At 35.7% G+C, this 20747-nt stretch overlaps 1 protein-coding gene across 3 annotated transcripts in view; it reads right to left on the reverse strand.

Annotated features, from left to right (window-relative positions):
* SH3GLB1 (SH3 domain containing GRB2 like, endophilin B1) overlaps positions 1-20374 on the reverse strand; it is a 41620-nt gene extending 21246 nt beyond the window's left edge. The window contains exons 1-5 of one of the 3 annotated variants that reach the window (XM_019659921.1): positions 20007-20374; positions 9301-9442; positions 6530-6658; positions 4216-4349; positions 2205-2297 (exon numbers count right to left, since the gene is read on the reverse strand). In XM_019659921.1, coding sequence (XP_019515466.1) covers positions 2205-2297; positions 4216-4349; positions 6530-6658; positions 9301-9442; positions 20007-20078 — 570 coding nt within the window. In that variant the 5' untranslated portion in view covers positions 20079-20374. The remainder of the gene's footprint in view (positions 1-2204; positions 2298-4215; positions 4350-6529; positions 6659-9300; positions 9443-20006) is intronic. The other 2 variants (XM_019659919.1, XM_019659920.1) reach the window with 2 other exon arrangements.
* Positions 20375-20747: the final 373 nt, after the last annotated feature.

Genomic DNA, 20747 nt, shown 5'->3' on the forward strand with positions numbered 1-20747 from the left:
CATTTTCATTTTTTTGCACGTGTCAGTCCAATTTTCCCAGCACCATTTATTAAATAGACTATCTCCATGCAAATTCTTGCTTCCATTGTCATAAATTAAATGACTGTATATGGATGGGTTTATTTCTGGGCTCTCTATTCTGTTCCATTGGTCTATGTGTCTGTTTTTATGCCAGCACCATACTGTTTTGATTACTGTAGCCTTGCAGTATGATTTGATGTCCGGTAGCGTGATACCTCCCACTTTGTTCTTATTTTTCAACATTGCTGTGGCTATTTGGGGTATTTTATGATTCCATATAAATTTTAGGATTATATGTTCTATTTCTGAGAAAAATGTCCTTGGTAGTTTGATAGGAATTGCATTGAATCTATATATTGCCTTAGGTAGTACTGACATTTTAATTATATTAATTCTTCCTATCCATGAACATGGTACGTATTTTCATTTATTTGTATCTTCTTTGATTTCTCTCTTCAGTGTCTTGTAATTTTCTGAGTACAGGTCTTTTACTTCTTTGGCTGAATTTATTCCTAGATATTTTATTGTTTTTGAAGCAATTTAAACGGGATTGATTTCCTGATTTCTTCCTCCGGTAATTATTATTGGTGTATACAATGCAACTAATTTCTGAATATTAATTTTGTATCCTGCTACCTTACTAAATTCATTTATCAGTTCTAACAGTTTTTTGGTGGAGTCTTTGGGATTCTCTATATATAGTATCATTGACAACAGTATTCTTAATCCATAATCATCATTGGACACAGGTAGGCATTTTGAATAGAGATTCTGTCGTAGTTCAAACATTTATTTCCAAATGATCCTAATTTATCTTAACATTTTTCCTAATTATAAAATTAGTATGTTAAAAACCTATTTATATTTTACTATATAAATTTATTATTAGCAACTAGAAACGAATATCCTAAATCTCTTGCCACCTACAGTGTTCAATTGTAAAGTTCTTATTCTGCAAAAAGCCTGGTTAAGGAAGTTATTAGGCTGTTCTTGATAATGATGTCATGATATATTTTGAGGTGAAATAGTGCATTTGTAATTAATGTCTTGCCAAAGATAGCTCTTCTTCTGTAGAAGCTAATACAGAATCTCCAAAAGGGGAACCATCTGGAAGGAAGTAATTTATTTTGCTCATATAAGGTATTGGGGTAATCTCGTAAGACATCACTGTCCAACACCAAGTTACCAGTTTTGAATTTTATTCAAAACCAAGTCTCAACCTTTTCTTTCCCAAAACAAGAGAGCCACACTAGACTTCTACCAGCATTGTGCTAATATGCTCCTTTAAGGCAATGATTCTTGATGATGGTAGAGGCAGTGAGTTGGGAACAGTCAAGGCAGTGGGTATGTCATGCCTCTGAACAAAACGCATCTCTTAGCTCAAATTAAGAATTAGCTTATTAGCTTTCTCTAATAAAATCAGACTTGCTTATATCTGATTAATCTCTTCAAACTTCAGAATGGAGATATAAACAGTATAAATATTAGATTAAGAAGCTTATAAATTAAACCTTTTAAGAAAATTTTATATATGTGTGTGTGTGTGTATATATATATATATATATATATATATATATAAAATCACTGAATAACTATATTTAATATATACCCACTTAGTTTTAAAGGTTATTTTGAGGTTGATTTTATGAAAAATATACTACACTTTACTTATCCACTTGTCAGTCCATGCTGCCACTGTTTGAGTGTTTTGGTACTATGCTTGGTGACAACTCCTTTAGTCACTTTAAGTCATATGTCGAAAGGGAGTCAGTCACACATGGCTTAAATGCTGTTTAAGCCACAAACAGCATTCTCAAACTTGTTCATTCTCATCTTAACTATTTGTTTTTATATTTCAAATATAATAAATCTAATGTATTTGCCATCACCATTGAGGATATTTAAAGATGACACAGTTTGAGGAGCTTTTATATTGTAATATTGTTTTTTAGCAATAGGTATAGCTATTAGCAAAATAAGAATATTGCCTCTTAATATGACTATTTTGCACTGATCTGGATGTATTCAGTTCTGATGTTTGTTTAAAAATACAAAAATAATACTCTAAAGTCATATTCTAGTCTTAACGACAGGCTGTGGTGTGCATCATATATGAGTTAAATATTTTACAAGTCTAAAAGTGATTAACCAAAAATGTTTTTCTATTAAAAAACACTACTTACTGAAGCTCTAGTTTCTGCAGCTTTTGCCTTTTTTAGTCTGGTTTTTGCAGCATCCAAATCCAGTCTCTTATTTTGTAGTAGTTTCCTTTCTTTCTGTAAGTTTAAGAAAAGAAAATTATAAAAGCTGATGATGTTAAAATCCAGTAAGGGCATACACATTAAAGTATTATTTTCCATTAAATACACGAATCATCTGATAAACAAAGCTCTATAATTACAAAATTGGCTATGAAGTGACCATTCAGATACCTGATTCCCTTTTCTTACTGTTTTCAATTTTAAAATGATTTTGAGACATTCTGGATATCTAGGAAAGATGGCAGGTTATGGTACAAACAAAGGAATACTAGTTTCAAAGTTGTGATTTTGCACTGCAGGAAACATATGGCAATATATTCTTGATTGTCAGAACTGGGAAGGGATGATATTAGCATCCACTGGGTAGAAGCCAGGGATGCTGCTAAACATTCTACAACGCAGTATAGCTCCCACACAGAATTACTCGGCCCCAAATGTCATTGCACCCCAGTTTTAGAAACTTTTTCTAACTATTACAGTTTATCTAGAAAGTGCCTAAGGTAAAGCTCCTTCATACCCTATGTGATGTTATGTGCCAGAGCAATGAAAGCAACTATACTACTCCAAAATGGAATTTCAAATTTATAGAACAAATAACGAATAAACATTAGTATGTTATCTTAGAATTCCTCATGGGAACTTCAAGCTTCTAAGATCATAAGAATTCACTGTTTGCTTTATTAATCCTTAGACAGATTTCTTATATCAAAATTTCATCCTATTGAAAATCTAATACCTTTTAAATTACATTTCAACTTTGTCTCAGGCCAAATACTTTTTACCCAGAGACAAATTCACTGTAAACACATTTTCTATCATATTTTACAATAAGAAATCTGCAAATTATGAGTTTGAAGCAGTATTTAAAAATAAAGAGCAATCTTGCAATAATTGTGAAAAAAAAAGCCACCTACATCGCCACTGTTCATCACTTAAAAAAGAAATTAAACTAAAAAATAACAGACTAATAGATGAGGTTTGGGAAAGTGAAAATATTTATACAAGAATATTTCTTATTCTTCAGCAATAAAACATAGTTGTGTGAAAAGAAGATAATGGACTTTTAAGGGATGCAAAAAGACAAGAAGTCTAATAGCCAGAAATATAGCTTCTAATAATTAAGTTTCTGGCTCCCAGTTTAAATAAGTTACATGACTATACTATGGTGATGTTTTGTGCCATATTTTTATAATCATTTCAGGAAACTCTCTATAGATTTTAGTGCTGGTAATGAACAAATATAGATGTAAGAGTATCTCAATAACATTACAGGGTCACAAAAAGGGAGCCTGTATCATCAATAGTCCTTTATTTTGGTTAGCTTTGTGTTCTGCTGAATATGTACTTAGCTCAATATTTAAAAATTTTCTAATCTGTTACATCTACAGTCATGAAGAGAGCAAATTAAAAACTATTTTATCTAGGGCCGGCCAAGTGGCGCGTTGGTTAAGAGCTGGCTTGGGACGCCAGCTCTGAGCTGCAGGGCTCCGGTTTGGATCCCACATGAGGGCCAGTGACACTGCCCTCTACAGCTAAGATGGTGAGCAGCAGCTCGACCTGGAGCTGGGCTGCCGTGAGTTGCCGGCAACAGCGTAGGCTGCAGCGCCTGCTGCAGTGGGCTGCCATAAGCTACTGAGTGTGGCCGGCAGCCAGAGTGAGCTGCTGTGAGCCACTGTGAGCGGCCGTCTAGAGGCCGGCCACCGATCTGCCTCAGCCGGGAAGAGCACAATCATAATACCAACATGGGCCAGTGAAGCAACTAGACTGAAGAACAAAACAACAGCAACTTCTCTGTTCCCCTTCCCCCGATTCCCCAGCACTGTTCCCCTCCCCCAATTCCCCAAGAAAATCTTTTTAAAAAACCCCAAACTAAAAAACAAACTGTTACATCTAAATATTTTACTTTAAAAAAAAGAAACGCTTTCCAACTCACAGCAATTGTTTTGTAGTCTCCTTCTATAAAGTTTCTTAAAGGAGTTAGAAAATTTAAGGCTGATGTTTGAATTAGCTCTCTGTCTGCAGTTCCAATTCGTTTTTGTGTTTCTCCACATTTAATAAGAGCATTACCTGCAAAGGAAAAAAGTTTCTTTTTACCATTGTCTGGTAATGTCAGAAAACAGAATCATGTTAAGATAAATCAGCAAGTTGATCTACTTTCAAGTTAGTTGTCACTTGTTTACGTAAGTAAAAATTAAATAGAATTAACAGTAGTTAAGGTAGTTTTATTTTAAAAACAAATTTAAGATTATGAATATCTAAATAAAAATGACAAAGATGAACTCCTTAAAGTTAATTGTACTAATTCTACCTAAGGGACAAGAGAGGATACAAAATACTAAAAAGTATTTATGGTCACAGCTCAAATAGTGTAGATGTGGTTATAAAATTATAATGCTTAAATATTTTATTAAGTAGATCAAGTAAATTTGTCTTCTGTTTCTACTTTATGCACTTATCTCAAGTTTCTATAAATAACAGTATATATTTGTGATTTTAAGTTAAAAAGAAATCCAGGACAAGTACTGTGGAATATAGAGTTAAAGAAAAAAACCACAAAGAAAAGGAACTACTAAGCTTTAGTTCTGTGGATTTTAATGCCTTCTTGTTAGGATGAGATTAGATGTGACTGGTAAGAAAGGTAATAATATAACATAGTAGTTAAGAGCTCAATTTCTAGATACAGATCTACATTTGAATTACTAGCTGTGTGATCATGGATGAATTATGTAATCTTTCTTAAGACTCAGCTTTTTTATCTTTAAAATGGAGATAACAAAATTTACATTGTAAGTAAGGATTTACTGAAATAATACTTATATTGTATAGTGCTTAGCCCAATGCCTGGAATACTTGTCAGCTATTATCAATTACTAATAAATAGATTCACAAAGCCCAATTCCAATTGAATGGACATATTAGAGATGCAAACAGATTAAGCGGATTAAAAAAGGAAAAAATTCATAAGTCTTTCAAATGTTCATGCTCCACTAGGCCTTCAGTCTGGTGAAGCCAAGGCTGGGTCTCCTTCATGTACCTTATGACTCCAGCATCTAATTGTGTCTGGCACAAGCAGGCAAAATACCAAAAAAACCCTCCAAAAACCCTGTTTAATGTATCAAGTTTTTCTAAAATTAATAGTTAAAATTTAGAAATAAAACTATAGAAATTTTAAGCATTTTCCAACTTCTGAAAAAAATTATATTTTGAAGAACACAATGTAAAAGTTTCAAAGTTGTATATCTAAAAGCCAGTCAATGGATTAATGGCATTCATTACACAGTATTTAGGTTATTTCCTTCTGACATAAAGGGGACTACTAAAGTTTAAATTCATTTAGTCTCAGAATTTATGAGCTTTTCATAAATCAGGACTATTTATAGAAAATCATTTAATTTACCTACCATTTCATACCCAAATAAGGACCAATTTCTTGCAGAAGTCTTAAGAAAATTATTAGACATAAATAGGAAAAGAAGCTACAGAAATCTGAAATAGTCTATGTTCTGAGAAAATTAGATTTGAAGGATAATGATGTATAATGAGCTTCAGTTATACATTAAAAAAGTCAATATAGCAACTAACAAAGCTGGCATAACTGTAAGATATGATTATAAAAAAATTACACTATATGAATAGAAATGAAATGTAATCCAAACCTCCAGAGATAACCTTGTGAACATTTTTGTGGTACTGACATTATTGTGTAATGAGAGCACTAGTGATTTGTTCAAACACTTAATATGTACCAGGTACTTTCCTACAGAAATAAGTAAGCCTTAAGAAAGCTTAATATTGGGTTGTCGGAAAGTCATAATGCATTTTTGCAACAAAAAACAGAAAAAATACATCATGACTTTTCCGACAACCCTACATATATATATATATATATATATATATGAATAAAACATACTAGGTATCTACTAGAGGAGGCATATATAAACAAAAACTGCAATATGTCATTACGAAGTACAACAGAGGCGTTTACAAGAGTCAATGGGAGTACAGGTGAAGAATGCATTTAACCTTTTACCTACAAGATCATGTAAATTCTCAGAACAATACGTACTTACATATATTAAATATTAAATTGAACTGTACATATTTTGGTTAGTTATAATTCTCACTTCATCCAAGATTTTAACATAAAAAGTTTGAACTTAAAATTGATTCTACTAAATGTTGTCTCTACATAGTAAAAATCTAAAAGTGAAGACATTTCTAAACAGGTCTTTTTGCCTTTCGCTTACCATAAGCTGTTCCTGGGCCAAACTCAGTCCCTGCATCGATCATATATTGCCCCAAAAGTTCTGGGTTATTTATGCGACTTGGAGCTTTTCTATCCAGCTTCTCATAAACAAATTCCTCTATCCTGGCATCTAGGAGAAAGTTTTAAAATTACCAATGATTTCAAAAAAAGCAAAACTATTTAAGAGACTGTTTTGTTCTACTACTAGCTGTTTATTGCCCTGTAAAATAAACATGAAATTAGCATGCTTTCAAGTACATATATTAATATATAAATTTCTTATTTACATGTTAGAGTATTATACAGCTCTAAGAAACATATTTTAGAAATATGATAAAATATTTTGGAACAAAAATATTTTAAAATAAAGTAGAACTATTACATGAGTATTTTATGGAATTCTATGTTCCAGAAAAAGGTTGGTATTAATAGTGAAGATGCTTTTGCCCCACTCATATAATGTCTAACTTTTAACTTTCAATACAGGTTCATATTTTCAAAATCAGGAATTTACAGCTATGAAAATATGGATATAAGGTATCCAGAACCAAAGAGTGACATACTTCTGACACCTTTTTCGCGCTTTTGCTTGCTTGCAAGCTCTCTTCTCCTAGAGTCTATAATAAAGGCACAGGGCTTTATAAAGAATAGAGCAATCCAGGCTTCGAATAGTCTATAGACAGAGAGTAGCAATATGACGCCTTGGCTTAATTTTATTTAATATGATTAAAGTATACAGATGTCTCTGAGCATGTGTTTACTCAAAATATTTCGTCATTAAAATAAGTTTAAAATACAAGACAAAAGGTTAAAGGCAATTAGAGAACATAAATGAAAAGGAAAAAAATCAGTAAAATCTGAATAAGTCCTTTGTTAGTATAATATGTAAGAATTTACATTTACAATACTGCCTAACAATGAGGTATATCAGAGACAAATGAGAAAAAGTCCAAGTTTACAGAAACAATAATTAAATAGAAATTAAAATTACAATCCCCAAAGAAGCTAAGTTAAATAGATTCCTTCTGAGCACCTCACATAATTCCGCCACAAGTGAAAGTTGCACACAGTGCACTGAAAATTTAAAAAATGAGATGAACCAGTAACACTTCCGGAATTGGCAAAAATGTTCATTATAATACATGAAATAGGCTGTTGGAATAATACTGGCTTTTGTGGTAGTCTCTGGTGCACATAGGGATTTTTAAGCAGGAATTTAAAACCATTAGTTAAAACCAAAATGAGTTTGTTCAAAACAATCACTTAGAAGATGCTACCTAAATTTCAGAATTTCATTTTCTGACAGTGCAAGTGATTAGCTTTGCTGCTTTCTCACTATCTGGTAAAAAGTTTAAAGTTGAACCCCATGTTGATTTCATTCAGTTAATAAAACATTTCTTATATTTTAAATAAATGTTTCATTTCAGTATGTCATAATAAAACGTTTAAAAATATGTAAACAATTCTGCTATAACTCAATATATATATTTCTGAAAAATTCTAGGTTCTGAAAAATCATACACTAAAAATAGTAGGCTTTTACAGGAAAAGAAGGTTTGGTTTGACCACTTAAAATGTACGTAAATTTATTACCAGAGCACAAACAAAAAACAAAAATAATTCTGTTACTACTTCATACTTAAAACGCTAATGTAAAATTGTATTATACAAGCCACTGTAACTTCTTTATACTGACACCATTTCCTGTTTACCAGTCATGTATGAGCTAATTTGCCATTCAGAAAAACGTGTTGTAGTACGGGCTCCGTACGAGTGTGAGGAACCCTGAGTAGAGCAGAGAACAAGAGGAAAAATGTCTAATACTTTTTTTAAGGTGCCTACATATTTCTAATTAACTATGCTACACTGGATATTTAAGTAGCTTAAGTGAGTAAGAGGCACTACATGGTATCCAGACAACAGGCCTCAAAGTGTAAAAGGCCTATTTTAAAAGATCACTACAATTTAAAATGGCACAGAATTACTAATATTCTTTTATAGTGCTTGAGGTTTATGTAATAGCAACCAAATTTAAAGCTTGGAATTTTTAGTTAGTATCTAAAGTTTATGGCATTCACATGGTAATATAACACTGGGGAAAAGAGGAAGGAAAGCATGCGTTGTTGTCTTTGTCCTTCAGTTCTGAAATATAAAAGCTCATAGTGAAAAGAATGGGTGTCAATATACCTGGTTCTAGTTCAAGTTCCACTTCTAATTAGCTTTGCTACACTGGACAAAACACTAACTTGTGAGTTTCACTTAATAAACAATTATTGTGCGCCTTATTTGCAAGGTTGGGTTGAGTGATCTGAAAAACTTTCTAGAGTTGTGTAAAAATCAAATGGAATAATTTATGTAAAAATGTAAACCTTAACATAAACATAAATAACTGGTAACTAACTTTTTATATAATTTTCCCTTAATTATTTACGGATAATTCTCTCCTGTGTGAAAAACATTAATTTATTTTCATAGCCCTTCATAACTTAAAATTCAAAGTCACTGTCTGAAATTCAGTTTTCAAGAGGATTCTATAAAGGCCTTGAAAAACATTATTTGCCAATTTGTTAGAGGGTACACAATGAAGTGTTTATCACCCACTTCTTCACCAAAAGCAAACAAAAAATAACCATCAAACCTCAAAGCCACAAACCAAGAAGTTCTGTTTTCTAATAGCCATGAAAACTTTTTTTTTTACATTAAAACACCTACTAACAGTACCTTAGAATAAGATTAGTCAATAAGACAGACAAAAGACAAAAAGTTTCTTACTTGGATTTGGCTGCAGTAATACTTCAGTTTGTTTCAGTATTTTTTCTGTCCATGTTTTGGTACATTCAGCTTTGCTAAGGAGGTTCTCTAAGTGAGCATCCAATTCTGTCTTCTCTGCTTGGCCAAGCTTTTCTTCTGTGAACTGTTATCGATTATAAAAAAAAATTAAATATACCTCAATACATTTTAGGAACCTCTATCAACAATTAAAAAGAAAACTCAAATCCAAACAATCCCAAACATACAACTAATTGTAAACCACTGCATATGAATGCTACTTTTTTTGCCCCTATGGTAATTTATGGTACTTTGTGGTACTTATTATGACCCTATCTTCATTTAAAACGTTTCTTTAGTTCTGCTAAAATGTATGTGTTTTATAGAAAACCTAGTATACTGCCTGATATATAAGGTTATATAAATATTTCTTACTTATAAAGGTAGATTAGTATAGTGGTAAAGAGTAAGAGCTTTGAGTCAGTTTAATTTGAATTCATATTCTGACTGCTGTGCTGTGTGACCTGAGCAAGCTTTTGAATATTTTTTTCTTAGGTATACTCTATTGTAAAAGAGACAATACATATCTTACAGTGCTTTGAGCATCAAGTAAGAGTATATATGTAAATCACTTTGTTCAGTGCCTAGTAATTATTATGAATTTAAAAAGGACTGTTTATATTTAACGTGGCTTTGTATTATTGACATTTTAATCACACCTAGTTAGACAGGCTTTTATGGGATGTTCTGGGAAACTATCATTTAAGTTGTTTCTTCAGGATATGTTCCAGCAACAGATCTGTCGACTAACTTTTATAATATATCCTATTCAAACTATGGAGGTGTCTTTTAAGGATCATAAAACATGGTTAAGCATACTCAAAGTATCTATTTTTATTATCTTGAATGTGCTGGTTTTTGAGGAAAGAAAGAATTGTTCCTACAGTAACAAATAAAAAGATTTCCATGTCGATTTTATGGAGAATTCTGGAACTTACAATTAAATACTAGAAGTGATGATGACTCAGGCTGCTTATCAGGCTTAATTTTTTTTCTAGAATATGTGGCTTTCCCCCATCATAACAGAGGTATATCACTAACACTAATTCTATGCTCATCAGTCATTTCTGGCTAACAAAATATAATGTTCACCTTACTTTCTGTTTTTCTTCTCTCATTTCTTAAAATATCTTCTGCTGCAGGGGTCGGCAAACTTTTGAGATGGAAGAGCCAATCCTGTCCCTCACAACAATTTAAAAATTATTCGAGAGCCATAAAGCAAATGAAATCACCATTATGTGAATAGCCTATAAAAATTTTATAAATGAAACTGATAGTTTTATTTTTATTTTCAATTTTACTTTAGAGCCACATGTACGTGCCCAAATAGCCGCATGTGGCTCGCGAGCCGCAGTTTGCCAACCCCTGTTCTGCTGCTTCATTTTTCTGAGTTTTATTATCTGTTTCTTCCAGCATCCTTCTTCTTCGTCTAATACTTTCAACTGATTATCAGTTAGCACTTTTAGCTGAAAGGTCCTCTAGAATGTTATTCTTAGACTTCTGGTTACAATCCCCCACCAAAGGTCTTATTTAGGGGCTAGAAATAACATTTTTAATAGTTTTTGTAAAGTCTTAGGTCTTTTTGAGACTGGCCTGTAGCCAAGACCTGACCCAATGGGTGGGACTGAGAAAAGCAGTTCCAAAGCTATTGCCTAAGCCCAGAAACCTGCAGTATACTGTAACTGAGGGTAGGAGAGGCATTGGGCACAAGATCAAAACCCTGATCCCAAGGTCAGCCGGGTAACTGCAATCTCATTCTTAAGAGAACTCTGGTCTTCTCTACTGATCCCTGAGATTCTAAACAGCAACTCCTACAGAGGTATAGATTAGAATTTTCCATGTTTGAAGTCTACTATTTCCAATGGTTCAATAGATTATCTCCCAGATAAAGTAGCCAATAGCAGGGGATAAAAAGGAAAAAACATAGACCTCGGTAAACATCATCTACGAGTATACATGGTTTCTACCAATAAAATTCTTCACTTAGCACCTCAATATGTTCATTCCATTTATTCCTTCATAAATACTTATTAAGCACCTACATATGTGCTAGACACTATTCTAAGCACGCAGGTTTCAGCAACCAGAAAAACAGATAAGGTTTCCACTCTTAGGAGCTTAAATTTTAATGAAGACAGACAATAAACAAGTACATAAATAATCTGATAATGATAGAAAGATAAAAAGATGGCAGAGATTTAGGACCAACATAGGTGGTCCTATTGTTTCTTGAGTGAGTTACTGAATGATTAACTGAGTGAATTAATGAATTCAAGTGTAGAGGAAGGAAGAATTCATTCTACAGGGGGAGGAGGGAGCAGGAGAATCAGGGAAGGCTTTAAAGTGGGGAAGGATATGCAACCTGGGCCTGGAAGAGGGAGCAGGAGTTTAAGGGTTGAGAGATATCAGTGGTTAGAAAAATGGCCTCCCTGAGCAAGTAACAACTAACCTGAGACCGAACGATAAGAAATGAGTGATATAAAGATCCAAGGGAAGAGGATAGAGTCCTCTGATGATTTATCTTCTAGTTGCATTTCTAGAGGATCATTAGTATCACCTTTATGCATATTAAATATTAATTTTTTGGTAGAAGTCCTTAATTTTATTTAATACCCAAGAACAGATTAATACAACAATCAACAGATCTATAATTTAAAAATCAGTATTTATTAGGTCAGTCTTTGTGCAAGGAACGCTGTTGAGAGCTAGAAGACGTGGCTTCTGTTATAGGAGAACTAAATGAAAAATATTATCTAAACAGTATAAACCTGCAGGCCTACTTTTTTCAGTACATAAAATCATGTTAACCTTTATCTAACAGATGTTTTGAAACACACTGGAATTAAACATATGGGCTAAAAATTACTGAACAATGTTTATAAGCAGTGATTAAAGAAATAATCACTGAGTTTATCTGATACAGTTAGGTTTCAGGGCAACTCTTCTCCCAATATTTCAGAGAACCAACAATTAGAAAGTTAATTATTTAGAAAATAAAATATTTCAATCTTCAGGTCAAAAGGCCTGTTTACTTAATTATTTAATAATATTTCCTCTGTGATTCTCATGACGCTAACCTACAGGTATCTCTCATTAAATACACTTTTTTTTTTTTTTTAGTGAAAAAAGGCAAATAAGAGTGTGAAAGTGTAATATAGCAAGGATGAATATTTGTAACAAGTCATTTATTTGCATGAGTTTGAGCAATAAAATATGTAAGCTGACTTACAAAGTAAGATTCTACAAACAAACATAGTAGGTTTTTACTATTTTAGTTCAGAAGGATAAAAACAAAAAAACAATAAGGAATGCTTAAGTATGAGTGAGCTATTATAGAGAACTTGTTTAGAAAACAGCGCTTCTGTAGAAAGGCCCACATGGACAATGTATTTAAGTACCAGTAGTAAATTCTTTGTGATGTTTCGTTATACTGTCTGAGAGTGAAAACAGTTGTAATTTTTTTACTCTACCTACATTTGTGCTTCACATTTCAGTATGTTATATATGGTCATTTTATCCTCTATTTTTTTAATGTTTTTTCCCCCCATCAATAAAACCATTTATAAGACCTTTCTCATACCTCTGCATTCTTAACAGTGTCAGGGCTTAGTATATGTTGGAAAATGCCATATACTAAGCCGTGCATTTTATATCAAACTCTCAAAAAAAACCTGTTATATAGGTAAAAATCATTCTCTTAGTGATGAAGAAGTTGAAGCTCAAAAGGTTAAACATTTTCCCCAAGGTCAGTTGAGATTCAATCTCACAGCTACGTATTTGAATCATAGTCTTTTTACACTATACTACCTACCCTTCTAGTAAATACTTGATTTCCAAAAATTAACACTTTTTATCACCATTATCAAAACATATTCTGTGCGTCCTTGCCCTGTGTCTTTGTTCATGCACTCTGGTCAGCTGTATCCTACAGTCCACATCTGCTTCCTACATGATAATGAATAATCATCAAATTAAGGATAACCTAACCTTAACCCTATGTAGAATGAACAAAAACAAGGGTGGGAGGAGACATAGACTATTGCTAATGTTATATACTTAAGTTGAAATTGTAAATTTAAATTTTATTATTTAAATGTATAATTGTAAAAGGTATATTTCCCACGATTTTATCATTGTGGGGGGGCTCTTCAGAATTTTTTCCATTGTTAATCAGAAGGTACAACTTGTTAAGATATAGTACAATATTTAATCACGTATTTTTCTCTAAAACATTTTTAAAAATGCATCTACTGCAGAAAATGATGTTATATAAAGTAAATTAAGGTTTAAATTATTAATAAAAATATTGATGGAGAATATAGTACGTATTTTCTTCTACTGTATGATCAGCATATGACATGTTCTTGCCCTCAAGGCTTTTATGATCTTAACAATACTGCCTAAACACAAACATAGAATTATAATAACAGTACTGAAGGACAAAAGGCCTATCAATTCTTTCTTTTTTTAAAAAAGATCCCTTTCCTGATTACCAAAAATTTTGAATTTTACTCTTAAAAATTTGTTTTCAACATCTTTAATTCCAAAATCATTGCTGACTTTGTAGCTTCTTGATAATAGATGTTAATTAGAAACTAAAGTTAATTTTAAGCATGCATTTTAATGAATGTACAGCAGTATCATTTAATCATTAAAAATATTTGTGAAACCTATATTGAAAGTCAGAATGCAAATAAGTCATGGAAATCCTAATCCAGTGTTCTCTAAAATGTATTTGATGTATAATTCTTTCTAATATTTCATTAGTAACACAGTAAAATGACATGAGAACAGAAAGTTTAATCCTCTCTCTTTATAAATTTTCTCTAAATACTGCTTTAAGGAAAGGACTGACTTTGAGTCAGCCACATTATGCCAGGCATTGTAATCCTTTCTTTACTACAGGATAGGAATATAGCCTACAGTATGAAATAATGAGCCCAGATGCCATGCCCTGCCTTACTAGAAAGCTCACTACAAGTAAAAAAGATTGTGTGATTAAAGACTTCTATTTGATATAAATTCTAAGCATCAATTCTTTGGGTAAAGTAATATTTTAAAAGTAACAAACTTCTTGGGGGAAAATGTGTAACAAATTCTGAATACAACATACCAGTAAACTTTAAAGCAGATCCTTCTCAACTGGTTGTCAATTTTGGCTGCTCTTTGGAATTATTTGGGGGAGCGTTCAAAAATCCCCTTTTACGTCAAATCTAACCCTAAGGATTCTAATTTAATTGGACTGGGGTGTAGCCTGTAAAGATTCCTCCGGTAATTTTAAAGCGCAGCTAAGACTGAGAACCACTGTTCTAAGCTCATACATGATTATTTTAACACCAGGTTAATAAACCATCTTCTATCTAGTGTTTACTGAATTAACGTCAATAGCATCAATGGATGTGAATAGCTTGGGGTAACACTAAATACACAGTTTTTACATAATGAGAAAACATATGGACTTGAATGTGACATGTTTTATTTATCAGAATTTGAGAGACATGGTGAAGTTATTTGTAGTTTAAATTCTATAAAGGAAATAGGGTTTCAGGAGGGCTTGAAGAATATTTGGCCAAGTTGAAATTCCACCCAGATAGCACCTGACAGGAGCTAGTTAAGGGTGGCATAATAGTCATCTTTACATCTCCAGCTTAGACACACCATTAATGCTTGCTAAATTAAATGGGAGATCAAGGCCAAGCTTGAAACTAAATTTTAAAGAATATCCTCTTCAGGAAATAGCTGGCAGTCATGAAGTTTATAGTGTAACTTTAGTAGTCAGTTCAAAGAAAATGTTAGAAATTTAAAATAAACTCTCTCTCTAAGTAATGTAATTTGACAATATATTTTTAAGAACATTTACACTTATTTTAAAGATGGTGAGCAAAGTTTTGCTTCAATATCAATTCTGAATTAAAAATGTGGCCACTTGAAAGATTTATAAAACAAAGAAAATTAATAATTCACAAAATGGATATTTACTAATAGTTAATTATGACAAACTAGGACTAGGCTATGAAGTCCTTGAGGACAGCAAGTAGGCCTCATTCATCTTAGTAGCCTTCAATGCCAAGCACCTAGCAGGTACTCAATAAATACAGGTTGAATTAAACAGTTCAATATTTTAGACTGGCATCAATCAATTTCAAGGTCAGCAAATACAATGTTAGAAAAATATTAATAAAAATAACAAAATTATTTAACATGCTAAATGATTCAAAGAGTGAAATTTGCTCATGGATACTACCTAGCCTGGCTAAAATGGCATAAAAAATGTTGTGAGAAGGGAATATGAGTTGATTCCTTAGGATATTCGATCTTATTAGAGATGTGAAAACCATCGAGTAACAGAATTTTAGAGCTCCAAGGGACCTTACATAACAACTCATTAGAAGAAAAAGCCACACAATCATACAGAATTGAAAAATGACACAGGATTTCACACCAAGCTTCTGTGGTCTGAGATGGACTTGAAATTGTATTATGAGGGAAGGAAAGACTACACAGAGGCGGCAGAGGGCATTCAAGATGAGTTTAGCTTATGAACAAAAGTCTAGAGTTGGACAAGTACAAGATATTTTTGAAATTAAAAAATAATTTGATAAGAACAGTGTTTATATGTTAAGTGAGAAAAAAGACAAGGCCAGAGGGAGTATTTAATGCTCAACTACAGACAGATTCTAAGGACTACACAAATGGCTTTTAAGACTAATAAAGGAACAACTGATCAAGGATAAATTGCCTGATGCTTTTGTATTCTATTGTTTTGAGGGAGTTAAGAACAACAAAAGCATCTCAATGGACTGTTAAGTAATGGATAATCCAAGTTATTTATATATTTTACCTTAACATTTTTTTTTTAAAGATTTTTATTGGGGAATTGGGGGATGGGAACAGTTCTGGGGAATTGGGGGAAGGGGAACAGACAAGTTGCTGTCCTTTTGGTCTTCAGTCTAGTTGTGGAGGACGTTGCTTCACTGGCCCAAGTTGGCACCATCATTGCGCTCTTCCCGGGCGAGTCAGATCAGTCACTGGCTTCTGGATGGCCGTTCACTGCAGCTGCTGGCTACACACAGTAGCCCATGGCAACCCACTGCAGCAGGGGCTGTAGCCTACGCCATTCCCAGAGACTCATGGCAGCCCAGCTCCAAGTTGAGCTGTTGTTCAGCATCTTAGCTGTGGAGGGCAGTGTCACTGGCCCTCATATGTAGGATCCGAACCGGGGCCCTCTGGTGTCCCAAGTCAGCTCTTAACCAATGCGCCACTCGGCCGGCCCAACATTCTTTTTTTTTTTTTAAAGTACCAAGGAATATAAATAAATTTTAGAAGGGTGAGAGTGGAGTGATGAGATCCATTTACATGCTTTAATAGTTTGATTTTACTTTTTTAAAATAGGGAACATGTTTAATTTTTAACTTAATGTTTAAAATAAAAATATCTAACTTAAAATGTTTAAAAATATAAAAATGTATAGCAATTGGCCAACTGAAGAATGTTCTATTCCTTAAGGTATAATTTGAATAGAAATTGTTATTTAGAAATGTGAACGCTGAATTCCATTCTTATTGTTCTTATTACTTATAATGAGGAACTGGCATAGCTCTTATGTTATTCTTAGCATGAAACTTGGCACTTTGGCACTATACTGATGTCAACTCAATTTAGAGTGGGAATTCAGTTATTGACTAAATACTGAAAAGAAAAAGCAGTGTTTTGTTGAAAATTACCACACAGCATTCCAAATTTCACGTTACATTTTGGAATCTTTTTCTCCCCCTAACATATTTTATTAAAAAATAGTATTGTGGAAAATGACAAACATATACAAAAGTATAATAGTACAATGAAACCTCATGAACCCATAACCTAGCTTCAACTATGAACATTCTGCCAATGTTGTTTCAACTACCCCTCTTTTTTCTTCTGAAATATATTAAAGCAGTTCTCAGACATGAATAGTTTATACATGTTTCAGAATGTATCTCTAACAGATACAGACTTAATATAAAAATACATATTAAAGGAGCCTGTTCTTCCTGAATTTTTTCCCTTCTTAGTAAATGGCTCATGTCAACATCTCGGAGTCATCCTTGACTCATCTTCCTCTCAAACCCCAGAGTCAATCTAACGAGCAATACTGAGTGGATTCTGAACCTTCCCTGCTATCACTCTTATGAAGTCAAATTTTGCCTGTCCTATGGCCACAGCTCCCTAACTGGTCTGCATAGTACCCCTGCAATCTCAGGGTCTTTTTGCACTTGTTCCTTCTGCCTAAAATGCTTTTCCTCCAAAAAAACAAAAAAACCCAAAAAACTGTGAACTCTGACTTCCTTGAGGTCACCTTGAATTTGATCCTATTAGAAAGGCTTGCCCTAATCATCATGTCTATACAACATGGCAACAACTGCCACCTGTGCCATTAACCTATCCCTCTGGCCTTTTTCTCCATCACCACCTGATGTATTTATTAGTTCATCTTCTGATAGACTGTAAGCTCTGGGAGGACAGATGTTTTGTTGATTTTATTCACTGCGGTATCACCAATATCCAAAATACTAGGGACAAGCAGACATGAAGTAGACACTTAAGTTTTTAAGACTGAAAATTATTTGACAGCTCACAGATTAGGACAGGATTTAAAAACGTTTTCCTAAAGAATTTGGAACAATGAGTAATTATAATTCATTTGGGAAGCAGTACATCTTGTGAGAGCTTGTGAGAGGTTTTAAAAATCGAGTCTATTGAGAATCTAAATAAAATTCTAGTATGTGTCCTGTTTAAGCAGTGTGGATTATATACCTGAAAATGTGTCTAACTGTATTTAAAAGAGGCATTATATAGTGTGGAATCTGCATTCAGCATCTAGAATCATAGGGAATCAGCACTATAGCAATACCAAAGGCTCTGACTCTTTTGCTGTCAACATTAAGTCTCACAAATCAAAATTAATTTCAGACCCTCATACACTCATTCTTCTTGTACCTGTCTCGGAACTATTAGAAGTAGGCTAATTTAAATCTAGAAATTATTTTAACAATAAGGTTCAACGTCTTTACAATATATCTTATATTTTAATAGAAGAGGGTTAAGGCTGCTAGCCTCACCATGCAGATTTTAAAACTTGGAAACGAAGACCTAGAAGGAATTTCCCTTTTCTTAATTGTTACTTGCTTAAGTGTTACTGAAATGCTTAGACTGCAGATGATCTTTAAGGTCTCTCTAAGGCTGTAACACTCTATTATTTTATATATTCTAAACCTGCAGTGTTTATCTGGAAAGGGAGAAGCGGCTTGCAATAAATAGTAGGTCAGAAAGCACTTGGCTATTTACTAGCCATGCAAGTTAAGCAAGTTACTTAACCTCTCTGAGGCTGCTTCCTTCTATATAAAAGGGGGTTAATAACATCTATCTGGCAAACTTACGAGTGGACTAGAGATAATTCATTAAATGTCTAGCGAAACGTATGACAGTTTTTTCAAAACACAGGCCGCTAGTCTCTTGTTCTAGTTCTGTCCTTCTTTTGCCAAGAATAGTGCAATGTGAGATGGACTACGCCAACAAAATTGGGGTAAAGGAGAAAATGGAAAGTAGTGAAGCAATACAACTGTTTTACATTTCAGTATCAACTTGACATGCGGATTAGAAAACTAGTTGTGTTTTCTCTTTCCAAAAGAGAACGCTGTTGCTACTGCGACTATGTCGTCAACTGAAAACACGAGATTGTTTATAACCCATGTGGTGGTGAAATTTACGTCTGTTCATAGATTTAACTGAGTTGACATAACGTGGGTGATGGAGAAAACTGTCGAAGTTCCCCATTACTGACATTTCCTTGATTGTGGAGTACCGCGCGAGATGGTTCACTTGGCCCCTTAAAGTATGTTGGGAACATGACGCTGTGACTACAGGCTCAACGTAAACCTCCCTTCTCGCTCTCCTTCCCCTGCCGCCGGTGCTTCCCATTTTGAGACCGAGTGGGAAGCCCCAAACTCCTTGTTTCCCCTTGGCCTTGGCAAAGTCTGGACGCCAACAGGCGGTCTCCATTTCTCCCGCTGACTGCCAAGCCCGGGGGCCGTCCTTTCATGGGGAGACAGGGCTGGAAGGAACTGTGTTGGCAGCTCTTTGGGTTGAAGGGCAGGAAAAGGGGGGGGAAAAAAAAAAACCAAACAAAAAAACAAACTTCCTTCTTCGACTCGGCCGCGAGGGCGAAAGAGAGGAAAGGCGAGTGGGGGTGGTGCTGTAAGAACAGTCTGTCTCGCCGCTGCCCCGCGGGACTCGCAAGGCCTCCGCCCGCCCCAGGAGGGAGGTCACACGAGCACCCGCGTCGTGGGGTCAGAAAGGCGGGCGGTGCTGTGCCCGGGCTCCAGGCCGAACTCAAGGTGTCCTCCAGGGGCGGGAGGAAACTCCAGGCCCTGTCCCCACCCCGCCTCACTTTCCGGGGAGCGGCGGTTGGGCGGGGGGGGGGGGGGGACAAAAAACGGCCGCCCAGGCCTGGAGGGGCACCAGGCCGCGCCCATCACCCGGGCCTCCGGCCGCAGCTCGCCTGCCGAGCGGTCAGCGAGACGGTGCGGAGGGCGCCGCCGCCTCGGGCTGGGCGCTCCCACGTCCCCGCCTCGTCCCCGCGGGTCCCCGCCACCCCCCAGCCCCAGTACCTGTACAGCACGGCTGAGGAAGGTGCCCGCGTCAGCCGCCAACTTCTTCACATTGAAGTCCATGATGTTCATCCTGGGCGGCAGCCGGGCGGAGCTGCCGGCTGACCTAGCCGGGAGGCGGAGGCGCCGTGGCCGGGCTGGGGCGCCGGGCGGGAGCGGCGGGGGCAGACGTGGTAGGTGGAGGGAGGCGGCGCCAGCCCCGCCGCCGCAGCTGTCGTTTCCGTCGAGGGGGAGCGAGTGGGCGGGGCGAGGGGGGGAAAGAACGAACGTCTCCGCGCCGGACGGGCGGCGGCGGCCGAGACGTAGGGCCTGTCCTGCCCCGAGGGTGGCCGCTAACGTCGCGGTCGCCGCGGTGGGCGAGCAGGAGACGAACGGACTGGCGTTCTGACCCTGTGGGGCCGGAGCCGCAACGGAGGAAGCGGGCGCCGTCCGCGGGGCGGGGCTTTTACCGAGCTCATCGGGGGAACAGCGACCCCTTCAGGGTCGCCGCGGAACAGCCGCGGGGCGCGCCGGGAGCTTGGCTCGGTGCTCCCCAGGGAGCGTCGTGTTGGCTGCGAGCGGCGCGCCGCGGCACCGCAGCAGTGCTGCGCGTTTGTAGTTAAGTCCCTGAGAACCAAGAGCAGAAACAGCTCAAATCCCCCTTTTTGTTTTAAGAGGAAATATGGAAATTGTAGCAAAGAATTACAAAATCTGTGAAATGAGAACCCACAGTTTCGTCATCTTGTTGCACCGGTGCCCAGT

This window comes from Hipposideros armiger, unplaced genomic scaffold (assembly GCF_001890085.2).
Source record: "Hipposideros armiger isolate ML-2016 unplaced genomic scaffold, ASM189008v1 scaffold_307, whole genome shotgun sequence".
Taxonomy (NCBI): Eukaryota; Metazoa; Chordata; class Mammalia; order Chiroptera; family Hipposideridae; genus Hipposideros; species Hipposideros armiger.